This window comes from Leptodactylus fuscus, chromosome 1, assembly GCF_031893055.1.
Source record: "Leptodactylus fuscus isolate aLepFus1 chromosome 1, aLepFus1.hap2, whole genome shotgun sequence".
In the NCBI taxonomy this organism is placed as follows: domain Eukaryota; kingdom Metazoa; phylum Chordata; class Amphibia; order Anura; family Leptodactylidae; genus Leptodactylus; species Leptodactylus fuscus.
In genome coordinates this window covers 328,779,134-328,799,451 of record NC_134265.1, presented here as the reverse complement: position 1 = coordinate 328,799,451, position 20,318 = coordinate 328,779,134, and the positions used below count along the sequence as shown (strand labels likewise).

General features: G+C 45.2%; 1 protein-coding gene across 3 annotated transcripts in view; it reads left to right on the top strand.

The window, feature by feature from the left end:
- Positions 1 to 4,807: 4,807 nt before the first annotated feature.
- The window catches only part of AFAP1 (actin filament associated protein 1), a 94,053-nt gene continuing 78,542 nt past the window's right edge, over positions 4,808 to 20,318 (top strand). For all 3 annotated transcript variants that reach the window (XM_075260445.1, XM_075260453.1, XM_075260438.1), the window contains exon 1: positions 4,808 to 4,927. In XM_075260445.1, coding sequence (XP_075116546.1) covers positions 4,876 to 4,927 — 52 coding nt within the window. In that variant the 5' untranslated portion in view covers positions 4,808 to 4,875. The remainder of the gene's footprint in view (positions 4,928 to 20,318) is intronic.

The following is a 20,318-nucleotide window of genomic DNA, read 5'->3' as shown; positions in this document are numbered from 1 at the left end:
TCACAAAATTGTATTCTGGGTGACTAAATATGAGGGAGGACAAATTGGTATCAAATATTGCGGTAATGTATTGGCACAATAGGCCTTAATTATATTAAAAAAAGTTGTTGCCTATAACAACCAATCAGAGCTCAGCTTTCATTTTACCAGAGTGGTTTAAGAGATTAAAGCTGAGCTTTGATTGGTTGTTAGAGACAAGTCAGTCTTACTATTGATAAATGAGGCCTACTAGTCCTCATTTAGGAATATAATGTCTTTGTTGCCCATAACATCCAATCAGAGCTCAGCTTTCATTTTTCCAGAGCGGTTTAAGAGATTAGAGCTGAGCTCTAATTGGTTGGTAGGGACAGCACAGCCTGACTATTGATAAATGGCCTACTAGGCCTCATTTATCATGAAAATGACTGTCTTTGTTGCCATTAGCAACCAATCAAACTCAGCTTTATTGTGTGCGTCATGATTTATTGTATGAAATTCTGAATTCTGTTTAAACAAAAAATTTTGAATACAAAATAAAATATTTTGTAAAATAGTGTTTTGGAGCAAAAATTTTGTTTTGGTTCATAAGACAACATTGTGTGTCCTTTGTGACGTAAACTACAATTTGGCAACACAAAGTACACAAGAGAGAAAAGCAGTATTCAATATGAGGCCCCGTTCCCACGGAGTAATGCGGCACTTAATCTGACACGTAAACACGTGTCAGAGTGAGCGCTTCAAAACAGAATCCCATTGACTTCAATGTGTAGCGCGCGTAAGCCAGAACCCATTGAAGTCAAAGGGATTCTGTTTTGAAGCGCTCACTCTGACACGTGTTTACGTGTCAGATTGAGTGCCGCGTTACTCCGTGGGATGCGTAGAAGTTTTAACCCAGCTCCTGAAGAAGACGCGCAGAGAGGCCGTTCCTGAAAACGATGGAGGCAGCGCTGGAGAGCTCTCTTGCACCATTGGGGACACACCTACTGTTTGAGTGCCGGGGACCGCCCCCAGTGCTGTGAGAGAACTCATTTGTATACAGATGAAAACGGGGAATTCTACTGAATGAAGGCACGAAGAAGACATCTGAAGGTAGGAGAAGAATAGCCTTTCTTAAAGGGGTATTCCCACCTCGCATACTCACCAGTCTTTACTGCTGTAAAATCTTCTTTCTTCCTGGTTTCTTGCATCATTTGGTGGGCGGGGTTTCACATGCACCCTGCCGTTTAGCTCCGCCCCAAATTCACGTGTAGCTCCGCCCACCCATATTGGACTATGAAGTACAGGCAGCAGCAACTCCATTCTGTGTTACATACAGAGACTGCCTGTCTCTGCCATAATGAACACAATTGTATTAGCTAGCCTGATAACTGGGAGAACAGAAGAAATGAAAGCAGCTCCTCTATCTGAGTGCAGGACCTAGGTCACGTGGTGTAGACACAGGAATAGCTAGAAACACAGGCTCGCTCCCTGCACTTAGCCCCCCTTCCCCCCTGAGAGCAGCAGATACATCACTTGACTTTTGAGCAGATAAGTCAGGGCTGTGTCAACAATGAATTGAATAAAGTAAGATAGTGGACAAACAAAGCAGTTTTGCTGAAGCAATGTATTTAGGAAAAGTCTTACATCCACATTAACAAGTAGTATAGATAGGATCCTTTAAGGCTATTCCGATGTCTGATCGAGAAGGAAGTCTCGAGCTGTTCCCCGAATTTAATTTTACTATGTTTAAAAGATTATGTGGAGACAAAAAAATTGACATGCACATCCCCAAACATGATGTGGTCATGCGCCAACTGACAATCATCAGCTATTGATTATACATAATTACTTTCTAAGAATATAATGACCGCCGTACTGCTCAGTGCTATAGTGCCGTCCTTACGCCTATCATGGTCTATAATGCTATTAGTGTCAGTGAACTTGTGCGCTAGAATCAAACGTCTTCATGGCTGACACTTGAGGTCAAGTCTGATAACAGAGGGGTCAGCGTCTCAATGTGCCAGGAGTCAATGGTATTCCCATAGGAAATCACTGGTGATCAGATCTATGACCTTCTCAGTGTTTGCCCCTGCGACACCTTCTTACTTTTTACTGAATCTAATCATTATTTTAATATGGTGTGAACTCTGCTGTAAACAGGGCCATGGACAGATAGATTTACCATGACCTCAGGTATAGACTAAGGATAGTGATAAAATATAAGTAGGGAGCCTGTGAGGTTAGACGTTCACCAGTTCCTACTTTGGGAGGGAGGGGGCGATGGTGTTCAGCAAATATACCCAAAAATTTTCAGGATAGGTAGTGCCTCAGGCCCTCAATCTGGGGGTCACCAGCTGTGGTGTACATAGAGAAGCTAGCGGCACCCATTGAAATCAATGGGAGGCTTTTATTTCAGCCCCACATAGAGCTCACAATGTACATTTTTTCCCCTATCAGTATGTCTTTGGAATATGGGATGAAAATCCTTGCAAACACGGGTAGAACATAGTAACTCCTTGCATATGGTTTTTTGCCCTTGGTGGGATTTGAACACCAGGACTCCAGCACTGCAAGGCTGCAGCGCTAACCACTGAGCCACCGTGTGGCCCCATAAAGTGCCATTTTCCTCCATGTTAATGGACCCTTTGTCTGCTAACTATGGAGTAGCTCTGGAGGAGGGGAGCACTAACAACGCAGGGACCCTCTTTCCAAGAGCCCCATTACAACATGCTCTGCCTCAGGGCAGGTTCACATCTGCGCCCGGTCCCCGTTCTGCAGGTTTCCGTTTCCTGCACAAAACAGAGCAGGAGACAGAAACCTGCAGGATTCTTTCATACCCATTCATATGAATGGGTGAGAAAGCTGTCTGGCCGTGAGCGGCGGTGAGCGTTTTATGCTCTGCGCCGAGAAACCGTTTTTTTTTTTAAATCGGACACAGAGTCGGACATGCAGTACTCTGTGTCCGGTTTAAAAAAAAAAACGGTTTAGCCGCGGGGAGCATAAAACGCTCACCGCCGCTCATGGCCGGACAGCTTTCTCACCCATTCATTGCACTGCATGCAGAAGACGGAAACCTGAGAACGGACTCCGGGCGCTAGTGTGAACCCAGCGTTACAGATGCTTAACTAAGTGTTTCCCTTTTAGGCTAGGGCCGCACAGGCTGGAACCACCACACTAAAGAGCTGCGGGAACAACCGCAGCATGAACGCATTGTGGTTCTTCCCGCAGCGCTTTGAAAAGAAAGAGGAGTTTTCCTCTGTTCTGTTACAATTATATCTATGGGAAAGCTGCCAGCGTTTCTGTAGATATAATTGACATGCTGCGATTTTCAAAACTGCAACGGTTTTGGAAATCGTCGGGTGTCCGCGCTGCAATTTTTTTCCGCAAAGTGGGCATGGAATTCGCATGAATCCCATCCACTTTTCAAGTACTGTAAAACGCCGTGATTTTTACCAACGTGGCCAAATTGCGGCATTTCCAGCCTATGGGGCCCCGGCCTTAGGGCTGTGTTCACACAAAATTTTTGGCGCAGTTTTAGAGCCAAACTCAAGAGTGGATCCCTAAAAGAGGGGGAGTTTTATTGTTTTTATGCTTTTCCTTTCTCTTGGATTCACTCCAGGCACAAGCTAAAAAAAACCCCCGCATGTGTGAATGAAGCCTTAGGCCCCAGGATGGGGAAATCTGTTTTTTTTTGTTGCAAATTTTGTTTGCTGCATTTTTTTTGCAGTTCTGGATTGCAATTACAGTCACCAAGCTTTATGAGGATCCTGAATGATAAGTAGACAGGGTAAGTTCACATGGGGTTTTTTGGTCAGGATTTTGAGGTTGTATTCGCTTCAAAATCCTGACCAAAAAGACGGCTCCCATTGAAATCAATGGTAGCCAGTCAGTTCTTTTTTCCGTGAGCTGGTTTGTTTGCAACATGCTCATTCTTCAGGCTGTTTTGCCTCGCGATTTGGCCTGAAAACTCCCTCCTCCCGACTAGGTCCATTCATTGGGCTTAATCCGGAGCGGACTGCGCGGTAGGATGCAGTGCACTGTCTTTCAGTCGCGGCTACCCGTTTTTTGGTCCGAAACCCGAGGCGGCCTCTGGTAAAGGTATAATAGGAACAGAAAGTCCGCAGAAAAGAAAATTCTTTAAAATCGCAATGAAAAACACTACGGAAAAAAACACGATACATTTCCGCGACATTTTTTAGCTTTGTTTCGCTGCGTAATTAGGACAGATTCCATTCTGTCAGTAAAGGTTATTGATCTTCCTTGGGCATGAACAAAATGGATAATTTCAAGCAAAGTGCTGATATAATCTGGCCAAAGACAGACCATCATGGTAAGGAATGAAGTCGGCAATGGTGGCGTCATTTAACACGTATGTGGAGTTAAATGTGTAGATCGGCGTCGGTGGTGATCGTTCATCAGACCATCGCTCAGTATGTAATATCAGGAGAGCAGTGTGTGCCCAGTGCTGCCCCCTACATGCCCTGAGGGCACAGCCTTTGTATGTGTACACACACAGAGCAGTGTGTGCCCAGTGCTGCCCCCTACATGCCCTGAGGGCACAGCCTTTGTATGTGTACACACACAGAGCAGTGTGTGCCCAGTGCTGCCCCCTACATGCCCTGAGGGCACAGCCTTTGTATGTGTACACACACAGAGCAGTGTGTGCCCAGTGCTGCCCCCTACATGCCCTGAGGGCACAGCCTTTGTATGTGTACACATAGCCGCTCCGGCCGGTAGTCACTGACTGTCAGCCTCTCTTCTTTGTTCCTGAGGCCCCGCCCCCCGGCTGTAGCGCCCTCCCATTGGCTGGAGGGGACATGCTGGCCGTGCACTAGCACTCAGGCTGTGGCTGCCGCTCCGGTGCTCCGCCGCCTGCCATTGTTACAGCAGCTCCGGGATCCCGTCCTGCTCCTCACCATGCCTGGGAAAGCCGCCTGTACCGGGGCCGTCCTGCAGAGGTCTTGCAGAGGTAAGACGAGGAGAGCGGAGCCGGCTGTGTATGGCATTGTATGGGGCTTCTGGGCATGAGATGGGTCTATGTGCACTGTATATGTGTGTATCATGGCATGGCCATATATAATGTGTAGATATGTGTACATGATAGTATATGTGCCTTATGTATTGTGTTATATAAGCTGTGTATTATATGGGGCATGTCAATTAGCTGGACCTGTGTGCAGTATATCCATACGGGGTGTATATAGACATAGGGAAGTGCACTAGATAGCAGTGTGTGTATTATATACATATGGGGTATATAGACATAGGGGTTATCTCATAGCAGTGTGTGTATTATACTGTGTACATATAGGGTATATAGAAATGGTTGTATCAGATGGCAGTATGTTGTTAGATACATATAAAGGTATATAGTAATAGAGAGTGCATTAGATTATAGTATGTGCAATACTTATAGGGGCATTGTGTACATATGGGGGTATATACATAGGAAGTGAACTAGATAGCAGTGTGTATGGTATATACATAGATGTGCATTATGTATATATGGGGGTATATAGTGCATCTGATAGCGGTGAGTGTAATATGTACATATGAGGTATGAAGGGGCAGATCTGATAGCAGCGTGTGTTAGATCACAGTATATGTGTAATATATAAGGGGTGTGTGGCCATAGGAGGTGTATCTTATAGTGGTGTACTACATACATATGATGTATGTATAGAATATATATATATATATATATATATATATATATATATATAATGTGTGTTATATACATATGGCTGTATATAGACATAGGGGAGCATTAGTATTATGTATAGACATTGGAATAATGTTATGTGTGCTGTATGGATTTGTATACATTATCATATATGTGAATTATATGGATATAAATATTAGATAATATAGGACTACATGCATTATTGGGGCTATACGCTTATATACAGTAAGTATGGACATGACAGGTGAGGAGGGGGTATATACCTCGCCTGTGATCAGAGGGCTCATTGGGATTCGGAGCAGCTCCACACTTGCTCTCCTATACAGACAGACCTGCTGTTGTGAATGCCTGGGAAGAGCAGGAGCTGCTGCAGAACATCTTACAGGATGCAGTTATCATAAAGTATAGGGATAGGGTCTGTGTTTGCTTCCCCCGTGTTGTGTGTGTGAATTGTGCCCTGTAGTAAATGCTCCCGCAGCCTCTAACGCCCACCATGCCACCCTGTCCCTGCATACTTGGCACTGGCATAGTCACTGACTAGCATTTCTGGGCTGTGAGTGGTTCTCCGTCTCCTGACAGACTTATTTCCTGTGCGGATGTGATTGGTGGACACTCAGGCTTAGCTCACCAAGACGTATTTGAATTTCTTCCATTGGGAATTTCGTCCTCCTTTTGCAGCGGGAGAAAGTAACTGAATGGCTTGTGTCTTGTGCCAAGCGGAGGCTGCAGCTGTGGCTGGCAGTGAAGCGGTTAAGCTGACCTGCGCCTCTTGTGTCCCCATTGTAATGCCATTAGCAGCCTCTCCTTTCATTTCTTTCATCACATGCCGCTCGCCAGTATATTGCTGCGTGGAGGGAATCTCATTGCAGTTTGATGAAGTGCTTCATCCTGTTTTCCTCGTGTCCTTGAGTTTGCGGCCTGGAGCGAATTATTCTCCGGGTAACGTGCTGGAAACCGCCATGATCTTATGTCGTAGACCTAAACAATACGGCGGCCTCTCCCCTTAAAAAAAATACCCAAAAAACCTAAAATTTAGCTGTTGCTTCATCTTTGTTTCTGGGAAAGCTGAGTGACATCCAATATGGCCGCCATGACATCAAGCACTGGGGTTGACAAGCTTTATCCCAGTCCAGAAATGAAAATCTGCTTCGTTATGTACCCCATAGTCCTACATTACTGCGTCACTAGACTTGTTAGCCTTTCAGGACTTTGCAAAGCTGGGTGGCTTCCTGTTTCGCCAATAATGTCAGGGGCTCATCTTTCTTACAGTCCGGAAATCATAATCTGTCTAGTTATGTACTGCAATCTCTTGTATCACTGTATTACTAGGCTGTAGGCTGACTAGACTTTCTGGATTTAGGAAAGCTGGATGATTTGTAATACAGCCCCCATTAAAGCTAGAAATGGAGACTCTCACAGTATGGAGACAATGGATTGTCTAGTTATGTACCCCAAAGTACTGAATTACTAGGCTTACGGCTTAGAAGACTTTCAGGGCTTTAGAAAGCTGGGTGACATCCACAGCCCCCATTATAGCTAGTAACGGTTGCGGTTATCACACGTCTTTCTCACAGTATGAAAACAAAAATCTGTCTTGTTATCTACCTCAACCTTCCTTGTAGCTGTATTTCTAGGTTGTAAGCTTATTAGACTTTCAGGGCCTTGGAAAGCTGGGTGACATCCAGTGTGGCTACCAATATAGCTAGCAATGACTGGGGTTGTCATACATCTTTCTCACAGTACAGAAACAAAAATCTAGACTCCTGTATTGAAAGGCTTTAGACTTTCACGACTTTGGAAAGCTGAGTGATCACTAGCCATCATTATAGCTTTCATCACAGTGAATACGCAACCTTAAATCCTGCATCATTGCAATAACTAGGCTTTAATTGTCTTTCAGGACTCTGGAAAAGCTGGGTGACAACCTCCTGTAGTTGCAGAAATGGGTGTAGTAAATGGGGCCCTGGCTGTTGAATGTCAGAGCTTACACTCTGAGGACAGACCTTGTGCCTAAACTGTGACCCAATAGCTTGACAGAATACATAGTTATTAGGGCGGTGTTATTTGTGCACTGTAGGACTGTATTATACGCCATAAGGGGGCAAGTATAGAAGGTACTGTATAGGTCACCAACCAACCTAAGGCTGGCTTATGTACCCTATGTAAAGTTCTGTCCATTATAAGAATCAAAGTTCTACTTCTTTTCAGAAACAGCGCCACTCTTGTCTACAGGCGGTATCTGGTACTGCAGCTCTACGTCTTTCAAGACTCAGACCTTTGTTTCCTATCACAGATATTCCCAGTTTGTGGGTGTTGGGACAGGTTTATACTGGCGAGACACCGCCATATTAATTGTCGCCTCATTATCAGTCTTAGCGGCTAAATTATTGCAGCGTTTACGGTCAGTCTGTGCCCAATGAGAGAGCAGAATAACGTTAGTATGGGGAGGGAATCGTTCATTCCTGGGCTCAGCATACGGCAATCGAGGAGGGGTCATTATTCACACAGTGACATATGTTATCCCAGGGGGGGATTGTTGTGGAGGACAATATACGCTAGACTGGGGGGTTGGTGTCCGCCATATTAAATATTTAGTGTTTGGTCTCATGTAAATGAACCAATTATAGGGTGTTATTCCGCAAGCTCTGCGCTGCTGTCAGACAATATGGCCACCATTATGGATCCTGTATTTCCAGGGCAGATTTACACTGATGTAGTAATACGTCCCTGCGTCTTTTTCCATGACTAAATATTGTTAACGTTCAGTGTTGGAGGAAAGCTGGGTGATAAGTTGATTTTCACAGAGGTGAAAAATGGATCAACCGTGGACCGCAAAACATCCGCAAGTGAATGGGATTGTGTCCTGTCTGTGACGATCATGGAGAAAGTGTATGTGTGTGAATAAGGCCTTAGGCCCTGTTCCTATCATGTTAGGGCTCGTTCACATGGGGCAAGAGGGGTGGATTTTGGTGCGAAATCCACGTCAGAATCCGCCCCCTCACAATGGTGTTCCATGTAGCAGCATATTGCCACTCACGGGAAAAAGAAGCGGGCTGCCCTTTCTTCAGGCGGATTCTGCGGATCGTTGAGCCGCGGCGTCCGCCTCGTGGCAGCACTGTCCGGACTAGGCCCATTTGGGCCTACTCCGGAACGGGAAGCCGCGACTGTCGGAAGTCGTGACAGTCGTGGAGGCGGATTTTGGCCCTATTCTTCCCGCGTCAGAATCAGAACCAAAATCCGCCATCTGCGCCCCATGTGAACGGGGCCTTAGTGATGCACACTTAGTGTCATGTACGCCCAGAAAAGCCCCTAGTGTATATAAAAGGATATTTATAGGGCTCTGATCACCTGAATGAGGGTAAAAATGTTCTTTTTGGCTTCTGCCGGGGCAGTAAATAAGTAATGGTCGTCTATGTGTGTCGTATCCTACGGTTTTCCTATATCGTATCCATGGATAAGTCTCAGCCTCCCATCAGGGGTCTACATGAGAAGCTTATCGTGGGTACACGGGTGTATGCCGTCTGACCTGCATGGACTTAAATATTTCAATTGTGAACCCAGGGCGCAAAGTGGACAAGACAAGGACCTGTACTGAGTTTTGCCCCATAGCTAATGGACCCTATTACATGGTTGTGTTTGTGGGTCCGTGTTAAAAACATGGACTGCACACTCAAAATATGAGTAGAACTACATGACCATTGGAAAACGCATCCTCCTTCCCCATGTCCCCGCAGTCCTGCTAATGACTATGGGGTGGATCCAGTTTCTGTAACTCGATGATACAAAGCTAATTTGTGCACTACAAAGAGATGAAAAAGGATTTAACCTTCAACCCAGAAGAGAAATCACCTGCCCATCAAGGCAAAAAGAGGGGCGAGAAACAATACCCAGTGTTATTACTGCCGTCTGCAAGGCATGATAAACATCTTAATCCAAAAATGTGCAAGTCTCCGACATGGCCCAGAATCCCGGCTGCTGCACATTGCTTATACCATGAGATGTGGAAGCTATCGTAGCACGGGGGCCTGATATTAGCAGACCACTATCTGCCTACAGATCTATTTTTTGATAAATTTTGCTAAGCCAGTGCCTAATGGAACTGTAGACGGTATAAACCTTTTTTGCTATACTTCAAAAAGTTGCAATGTGCAAAGCGGGAGATCTGTTTACACAGGTTTAAGGCGGTAAATTCTGTCAAAGGTACCGCCACTAAATCCTGACTGGAGGGGGTGAATACTTATGCATTTAGCTATTTTTTGTGGTTAGTACGGTAATTGAAGTAAGTGTAGATCAGTTCTCTTGGCACTTGAGTGGTTTTTTTTTTATATATAAAAAAAGTTATATAAGTTAGGCCCAGTTCACATCTGCGTTCGGGCCATTCCGTACCCCTCTCCATATGAAATATGCGGAGAGAAAGTCCTGCAAGCAGAACTTTTCTCTCCACATTTTTTGTGCTGAAACCACACGGACCCCATTATGGTCTTTGGGGTCCGCGGGTTTCCTTATTTAACCACTTTTTAATTTGGACAGGTTCCCAGGTGGACTCCCCGGAAGGAAACACGAACGTAGACGTGAACTGGGCCTAGGTGCAGAAAAAGTCTGTGGGGGTGAATAATATTTTAGGCATTTTGGATTTGTCAGGTCACCACAGACAGATGAAAATTTCCGGGATTAGGAATGGGAATATTATCTGAGGACTATATGGGCGTTTTATTGGAGGATGTTTTGTAGGTATGTTTTGTTCCCAATAGTCTTTACTTCCATGGCCATTTTGACCAAACACTGTCCTCAGCCCCTTCACCATGACTTTGCCTCAAGACATTGCCAACACTGCGTAGCTCAGAATGTCTTCATAGATTAGGTGTTTTTGACATCTGTTCTTTCCGACACCTCCTCCCCATTACACAGATACGCAGAATAGGCAATTTCCAGATATTTCTGGTGGCAGCTTATCTTTCCTGAGAACCAAAGATTCAGACATGGTGATATTTGGCGTCAGAGACTGTATGGATTTGGGGTACCCCTTTACATATTAGATTGTTGGTGAATCGCACTGGAATCACGGGGTACATACGGGTACACATGCTGTAGTGCAACGGTTTAACCACACAAACCTTCGCTAGCATTGGTACATATCTACACATACCGTGTTTCTAGATGGCATCTATTGGCAAATGTAGACTCCACACAGATCTAGGCAAATCCCTTGCGCAGTTTACCCAATGGTTCTAAAAAAAAAATTATTTTTTTTTGTTTCAGGAGGTTTTTACTATGGTAGGATACTAAAAGAACAAAGGCAAAACTTTCAATGCCAATTGTGTACAACGCTGTGTAAGACTTCGAGTGCCATCCGTTCTCCATTGATTTCAATGGGTGGCTTGGACCAAGAACGGATCTGAATAGGACATGCTGTATAAATATCAGCAGACGTTTTGGTTGTACACTGAGCTTGTATACTTCAGATAAACGTGACCACTTTGGCGTAATCTCTCCACCTTTCTAATGTGTATGGGTTTCTACCTTTAGCAGATGTTTAGGGGGAAAAAAAGGATTGGTCCTAAATCTCGTTCCCACAGGAGATAATACGACTCTCATGCCTATGGCCAGCTTTACTGTTCCCGTATGTTTGGTGTCCATGTTGTTGGTGGCCCACTTGAGCCAAGTTTATTCAATTATCTCCGCCCATATTATGCCACAAGGCCCTTTATGTATGTTGTGGTACTGTGGCGTTGAATGGGTTATTTTGTTTTTTGGGTCACGTCTATAACACGATAACGTTCATCTATGGGACACGTATCCACATGCCCCCTCATTACACAACTATGCCATTATTTGCCGTTTTATGGCAAACGCTATATACACAGAATGAGTCACTGGTCTTGAAGTAAACGTCACCTCCCGGGGTATCTCCAGTCAGTCAGACATAATAAGCATCTCTAAGAAAAGGAAGAGCGACGGCAACCAGTCTTGTGATGGAAGACGCTGCTCATTAGCTGCCATTCACCGAGCACAATAGGCAGACAGACCCTAATCTTGTAAGACCCCCATCATTACAGGAATTTTCCCTTTCCGCTGTCACTCATCCCGACACTCTTGTCACAAATCCTCTTCTTTGCCTTTGTTAGGTGTTGCGGCACATTATGTATTCCAGATCTAAGACGAGCCCATTCATTGTGTTGTATGAAACATGAGGCACTTACAGTAATGACATTTATTGAGGAAACATCTGCAGACGTTCAATGCGACTTTATGTTTACAAAAATTGGGACATTTGTGAGTTACGTACAGAAAAATAGACGGTGGTGTACATAGAAGAGAAGAGGGGACCTCATTATAGTGCTGGGTTCTGACACACGGGACAGAAGGACCAGGTGTTTGTACTCCGTCTCGACATGGTAGCCATATAGCATGCCTTTATTGTACGTACAGTCCTGTTTTTGCCCTATATAAACAGGAGTGTGGAAGAATGCTTACAATTGCAGTGTAATAGGTCAATGGACTCCAGTACAGATTGGTACTCATCCTGCTCTAATGTTGGGCTGTCTAATAGGACCCTTAGGTCTCCTGTGCAAAATCTGTTTCGTATATCGGCCACATTACCTGGCCCGGACCCTCTCTGGGGACCTGGACTATAGTCATCCATGATGCTAGGACTCCTTTACAAATACAGTACAGGATTGTTACTCCTAGCATTGTAGATGACTATGATGTTTGGAGTCTGGGTCAGTAAATATTCGCATTTGTGCATTAGGCCTTACACATTAGATTTTGGACAGGCGTCCCATCAATGATGGGATCATTTGTATAAAGAATTTCACCCTCAAGCATAGCACCTAAACTTTCCAATAAGGGGAACAATATCCAGCATGGCCAATCTTCATTAGGGGAGGCAAGAGTTTGCCGTTGACCGTTCATAACAGACGCTCGGGTCTTTATTCGTGGCCAGTCATCTGCTGAAATGGTCAAAATTGTCTGTATCAGGGTTGGGGAGTCAGAGGCAGGAGAATTTTGGGTGGAATTGGGGGGGGAAAAAAAAAAGTATCTGTCATTGGTTTGGCCTTCCGATTCCACAGAACTGATTTTGGGTGACATCTTAAAGGTAACCTTTTTAATTGGGTCCAAGGAGGTGAAAACTAAAAACTAAAAACCGTACTCGCCTATCCACGGTGTTCTGGTGCACAGTCTGGTTCTGCAGCGCCATTGTTTACTCCGGGCTGCCTGTGACCAACGGTGAGAACTTCCACATAAAAAGACAGCCAGTCACCGGGGCCAGACTGGTGTATGGCCACTTTTTTGCCCATGTGCATGTTTATTAATGTATCGCTCTATCTCCTCAGTAGACTATTTTTTACTCTATTGAGCAATGCAAAATTGGCTAAAAACTTTAAAATTAACTTTTTTAACCACAAAAGGGACATTGGCCTCTCATAAATTGGGCGCTCAAAATATATGAGCGACATTGACCAAGACATGTGGTAAGGCACATGAAGGATGGATGTTATTGTTGCTCACCACTGATGTCCCCAGGAATGTTGACTGTATTTTATGGTAATGTGACTATGCGACTTGCTCTTGGGGGTAATGACCCTTTAGGATAACATTCAACTAAACATGTTTTCTAAAAATACACCCACAACAGTAAAGTAGAGGAAATGTAAAGATATATTATCTATAGTTAGTCCCTCACTTCAGAAAAAGGTCTCAAAATTTGATATTGAGATGTGAATGCATGGAGTAAGCCATGTGGCTAAAAAGCGTCAGTCCCAATCTCACAATTCAAGATGTCTTGAGACTCTTCTTTATCTGAGACATTATTGACTTGGTATGCTTTGTTCTGGTGGAACTTCAACCTTCTAGATTTAAGGTGGTCACAAAGCTTAGATAACTCCTGATTCTTCCTAAACATATGGTTGCTTGGCTTGGACATGTGTACATGTCTTCTCAACACGGAGGCAGGACAAAAATTTTCCCAGACACCTCTGAGGAAGCCTTAGGGTAAGTTCACACGGGGTTTTTTGGTCAGGCCGTATCCGCCTCAAAATCCTGACCAAAAAGACTGCTCCCATTGAAATCAATGGGAGTCGCTCAAGTCTTTTTTTCAGGAGCTCATTCTTTAGGCCGTGTCGCCTCGTGATTCAGCCTGAAGACACTCCCTCCTCCAGACTAGGCCCATTCATTGGGCCTAATCTGGAGCAGAGTGCGCGGCTGGATGCTGGTGCAGTGCATCGGCTTTCAGTCACAGCTACTCGGTTTTTGGACCGGAACCCGAGGTGGCCTCCGCCTCAGGTTCCGATCCAAAAAACCCAGTGTGAATTTACCCTTATGGCATCTCCCCTGAGAACAAAGGATTGAGCATGTTCATATCTGACTTGCCCAACCCTTCGTTCTTCTGTTTCAGGGAATGTGGATATTTCCTTATACATTAGATCCAATATCTCTGGGTTCTGCCAAAGTTCTTCTAGCGTGGTATGGCTTTCTTAAGGTATAGGAGACCAAAAAACAGTAATGTAACTTTTTGAGCATGTTTAATGGTGGATCATGACAGGTTAAGGTGCTCGTAAACATTAGGTGAAAGTCTGACTGTCTATCAGATGTGTATGGGGTCTCCTAAGTCTCCCGCTTTGGCAAATACAGTGGAAAAGAAGCTTAGGGCTTGTTAGTTTTCAGCATATCCAATCCCTCTTGAGAGAAAAAAAGCTGCTGCCAGAACTTTTTGTCTTCAAAAAGTTTAAGAAAGTCAGCTTTAATTTACCGTAGGTCTCCTGGCTAAGATTGTGGCGAGCCAAGAATCCAAGGTTAGCTTTGTTTTTCTTTTTCATTAAGGATGATGGCGGACCACCCAGATCATCTCAATCTCCAATGTTTTCACATTGTATTCCTTGATGTCACAATCTGAAGTGCATAGCTGGCACTTGGAGGAGCTGGTAGATACTCGGAGACACCACACTAGTCAGTGTCAGAAGTTTCTGCTCAGTTTGCAGGTCTCAGACGAGACAAGATGACCAGAAACCTATATGGTTGACCACACCGCTCAGTAGGACTTCCTTTGGGAATTTTGGACCTACGGTGTTGTTCAGGTTGAGTTTTCTTTTTAAAGGATTACCTGTCCACATAAAAGTGAGGCGTAACGCTGAGGAAGGCAGATATACTTGGGGCAGACACGCTTACTTTCTTCTACCACCTATCATTGTGGTCTTCTTAATTGAAGGTGCTCGAAAACCAGAGACAACCCTTCATTAGTGTGGGCTTTGGAACAAAAAACCCCCAGCATTTTTCAGTTTTATGTTTACTTTTATGTGACTATCCTATTACTTTTACATTTGGTTTGTTTTTATGTAGACTGGATGAATTTTATTAGCATGAATTTGCTGAATATGGTTGGGCACAAGGTCTATTCATATACTCTGTTAGGTCGTATGGACCCCATTTAGGATACACATACAGTACTGCCTGAAAGTTTCAGGAAGGGGTGGGAAAAAGAATGTTGTAAACGAAGAATGGTTTCAGAAATAGAAGGGTTAATCGTTTATTTTTGGCAATTAACAAAATGAAGAAAAGGGAAATGTAAATCCAGTCAATATATGGTGTAACCTTTTCTGTTTGGGAGAGGAGTCCTGGACGTGATGATATAGCCATGATCTCAATGTCATCCAGTCTGTCTGGGATGACATGAAGAGATAGACGGATTGGAACAAGCCTACATCCACAGAAGATCTGTTCTCCAAGATGGCGGGAACAACCTCCTTGCCGAACTGTGTATTGAGAAGGTCTGATGGAAGGCAAAGGGCAAAGGTCACACCGAATATGATGGAATTTTTATTTCTCTTTTATGCTTTCCTAAATTGGCAGAAATAAGCTATTAACTCTTTTATGTCTGAAGGCATTCTCACTTTGCAGCATTTTTTCCACACAGTCATGTTGACAAAGTTAACTTTCAGAAAACCCCTTTAGTCCCACAGCATATCCGTTATTGCTGCAGGTTTCTCCCATGGATTTCATCCTTTGCAGTACACCATAGGGGTGGCCTACAGAGACGCCCCTCCAAGGCCTTACCCTAGGCTACATTTAGACGACCGTTCTGTTTCCGGTGGTGCAAACTGGTCAGATTTCGACAGTCATTGTGCATCCGTTTTTCCTCCTTTCCGTTCGTGATCGCCGAGTGTCCTCCGTTTTCTGACCCTTTTTAGTGGACCCTTAAGAAAAACAATAAAAAACCACATGAATGTCATTGGTCTTTCTTCAGACATGAATACACTCATTCATTCTCATAGTCAGGCACTGTGTTCTGAATAGTCCTGTAGTTTGGCACGGGGAGATACAGTATGGGCGTATATAATTCTTTTATAGATCCATAATATGGGCGTGAAGGCCTCAAATGTTCATATGTCCTCCAAGAATTGCTTTACGTGACCGAGGTGCGAGGTAGAAAATCTCGGCATGGAATAAATGAGGGCTGTAAACACAGAACCCTCTTGTACGACTGTGGAAATTCATGTCGGTGCATATTCACTGCTGCTGTTCTGTGCGGCCGGATCACGTTACAGATGGAATCAATGAGAAGAAAGCTTCTTTATTCCCAGCTCCAAGATCTATTGGAAACTTGATCATCAAACTAGCAGACCTACAGCTGGGACTACATCAGTACGGACCTGCAGTGCATCACCAGGCTAAGCCAATATAGGCCAATACCAGCTGACTCAAATACTTTATTCTCTATTGCCAATGTGCACATGGCCAGGGTTCGCAAAAGGGTCCTGTAAGGCATAACACTAAGAAAGTATATTAAAGACTTGTGGGCCTTACATGTACCACCCCAGGGCAGGACAACACCTGGGTGCCATGCTGGTCCTACTGACCCTTTTTTTTTTTTTTTTGCTTCCTCCTTCAGTGGCTGGTCGCTGTTGGAGCTGAGATGGTCCTTGCTGTAGCTAGGGGTTAGAGCAAGGACCATCTCAGCTCCAATAGCAGCCAGCCACTGAAGGAGGAAGCAAAACAGGGCCAGCATGGCACGTAGGGGCATAGGTATGGGGTGACAACAGGAGCCTCTGCCGAGGGTATGCCAACAAGCTGTTGGTGTAGGGCAGACAAGCTCTGGGTGCAAAACGTTGCAGATGTTGCTCTGGGTGCAGAAAAATCTAGAACCAGCTTTGCTGTTAGGATGGTTGGGTTGAAGGGGTGGGAGGATTGTGACTTGCCGTACAAAAGATAAAATGGGAGAAGAGTGGGGCTGTTGTGTATACTAAGAAGGTCGGACCTGCTATGACTATTGGGGATGCTTATATTTGTAGGTGGAATCTGTCACTACTGGTGAAGTGGGGTATCTTCTGAGGCTAATAGGTAAATAGGCGCAGCTTTGGCAATTGGTGAAGTGTATTGTAGAGTCTCTGTGAGTGCAAAGGGTGTTTGGGGCAGCATTGACTACTGTCAAAAAATATGAAGATGGTTGTGCCTGCTGAGGAAGTGGGTGGCCATTGTTTAGTGGGGAATAAGCGCAGGAAACCATTTTTAGAGTACATCCACATAAGGTGGTAGTTGTTTATAGTGCTGCAATTTTTGAAATGTGTGGTTTTACCATAAGTAGGACCCAACTCATCCCCAGATGGAGCACAAACCGGTGTGTCGATGGTGGGTTCTAGAGCTAGCAAAAACTAGTGTAACATCTGCATCAGAGTCTCCGCTACCTTTAGTTTCAAAACGACAGACACCCCCAAGGGGTGGCCAGGTTCCGTGTGCTCCTTAAATTTTACTTGATATTTCCCGACCATGACTGATTTTTCTAAATCGTCGATTTTTATGCATATAAGACACATTCCTTATGTCCAAGTGACAAAGAGAATTGGAAGAGTTTGTTCAGAAGTAAGCAATTATGCTGAGCTGGGAATTCCACAAGGAATTAATTCTGGGTTACGTCATTGCACACGCATTTGGAGAAGGATCATCTTTCATGATACTTGACAGTTTCAGCCGTTCTGTATTGCACAGTGGCAATACAGTCAAAATGGTCTTATCCGCCATTTGATATACTGATTTTTTTTTTTTTTTTACATTAATAGCCATTATTTATACTCCATGGCTCTGATTGTAATCCATCATAGTAGTCCCTTTCTCTAGTGGGTGTTACAACCTCAGCGTCCTATCTTGAGTAGAGAAAAGGGGTTGTCAGGTTTAAAGGAGGCCCACCATGCAGCCAGACCCTTTGGTGTTCCGCAGAAGCCTCATTTGCTTTCGTAGCCTGCCCCGTTGGTTTCCCACTGACGTTGGCTTCCCACTGACATAGCCTGCCCCATTGGCTTCCCGCTGACGTAGCCTGCCCCATTGGCTTCCCGCTGACGTAGCCTGCCCCATTGGCTTCCCGCTGACGTAGCCTGCCCCATTGGCTTCCCGCTGACGTAGCCTGCCACGTTTGCTTCCCGCTGGCATAGCCAGCCCCGTTGGCTTCCTGCTGATGTAGCCTGCCCCGTTGGCTTCCCGCTGAGGTAGCCTGCCCCGTTGGCTTCCCGCTGAGGTAGCCTGCCCTGTTGGCTTCCCACTGACATAGCCTTCTCCCTTGGCTTCCCAATGACGTAGCCTGCCCCGTTGGCTTCCCGCTGAGGTAGCCTGCCCTGTTGGCTTCCCACTGACATAGCCTTCTCCCTTGGCTTCCCGCTGACGTAGCCTGCCCCGTTGGCTTCCCGCTGACGTAGCCTGCCCCGTTGGCTTCCCGCTGACGTAGCCTGCCCTGTTGGCTTCCCACTGACATAGCCTTCTCCCTTGGCTTCCCAATGACGTAGCCTGCCCCGTTGGCTTCCCGCTGACGTAGCCTGCCCCGTTGGCTTCCCGCTGACATAGCCTGCCCCGTTGGCTTCCCGCTGACGTAGCCTGCCCCGTTGGCTTCCCGCTGACGTAGCCTGCCCCGTTGGCTTCCCGCTGACGTAGCCTGCCCCGTTGGCTTCCCGCTGACGTAGCCTGCCCCGTTGGCTTCCCGCTGACGTAGCCTGCCCCGTTGGCTTCCCGCTGACGTAGTCTGCCCCGTTGGCTTCCCGCTGACGTAGCCTGCCCCGTTGGCTTCCCGCTGACGTAGCCTGCCCCGTTGGCTTCCCGCTGACGTAGCCTGCCCCGTTGGCTTCCCGCTGACGTAGTCTGCCCCGTTGGCTTCCCGCTGACGTAGTCTGCCCCGTTGGCTTCCCGCTGACGTAGTCTGCCCCGTTGGCTTCCCGCTGACGTAACTTGCCCCGTTGGGGTCGTGGTGCCCATCTCATTATTTCTATTTGGAGCTGTATAATAATTCAGTTCTACTGTGATAGTGCCGGTATATTTCCTAACAGACAGAAGGATCAAGGACTAGGATCAGCTTATTGGTACTAGACTTGCTAACAAAATGACTGTTTATAGTGGGCAACCCCCTTAAGGACCTTTCATTGGAATTCTGTTTACCTCAGAATATACTGTATAGTAATACATTGAGGAAATCCAAAAACCACAGTTTAACATAGGGGCTTGTCTCCCTTGATCACCTAGAATCTTGCAGGACTAAAATAAGATTACTGAGTGAGTATAACCAGTCAGAAGAACCTGCTCTGATGTAGGCCATGTTCATAAGATCTATGGGTGCCCATTCAACTTTGATAACTGTTAATGGACACTCAATAAGCATTGGGTGCATGTGTAGTGAAGCCAAGGTATACCGACCTTGACCTAATCACAGATATACATGTCAAGATTACCAGAGATGTATCAGACCCAAACCATGGACTCTTTTAGGTATGTACAAATGGTATATACCATTGCATATGGGTACCCACACATCATCACAATGCCCGGGTTGACCTGGCTTGTACATGCATTAAATTGTTGGCCATTCTGCACGCATGTATACTACGTTTCATATAAAGGCAGGAGAAATGTATGGCTATATACGGTTTGAGAGGCTGGACCCACAATAATCTCCTTGTCACCAGACTTTACTTCTATTTAAAGGGCTTGCAGCATGCTTAAAGGGCATGCAATATGCAATTATATCAGCCCAATATATAATTATAGTACCTCTTACATTTCAGAAAATCTGCGGTTCATACTAGGCGTGTTGAAAATTTCTGTCCCATCTTCTGAAAATCGTGTTGGGTGGAGGGAGGTTTTGTCTCCTCGACTTCTCATGCCTTCATTGCTTTCCATCAATTCCTTACATGTTCCTTCCACCATAATCAGAAAGAAGATTATTCCTTAGTACGGAGTGAAATGACCTGTGGTTGGCAATACCACATCTGCCGAAGATTTACAACCTCAGGAAGTTATTTTATCTGTAGGAGACAAAAGGAACCTGTGATTATGATCTATAAATAGTAGGGCCTAGAGATCAGCAGTGGAGGGTAGCATTTATACTGGGGAGACGAAGACACAATGAGACAAAGATAGCTAGAACTGTGTCGTAGAAAATAACAAGAATTGTCAAAGTTCGAGCGTACATGTTAGGAAGAAAGGATAAGAGAAGATAAAATCTAAAGGTGCCTATGCACCACAATAGAGATCTGCCGAAAATGCCAATTTAGCAAGACTGGTGGACCGTCTATGTGTAGGGGGGTGTCCTGACTTCCCCTTGATAATTGATTTCAGTTGGAGATAATCCACCCCCAAAGTTGTCTAGCAGCGGCTTAGGCCTGATTCACATCTGCGTTTGGGCCATTCTGCATTTTTCGTGCGG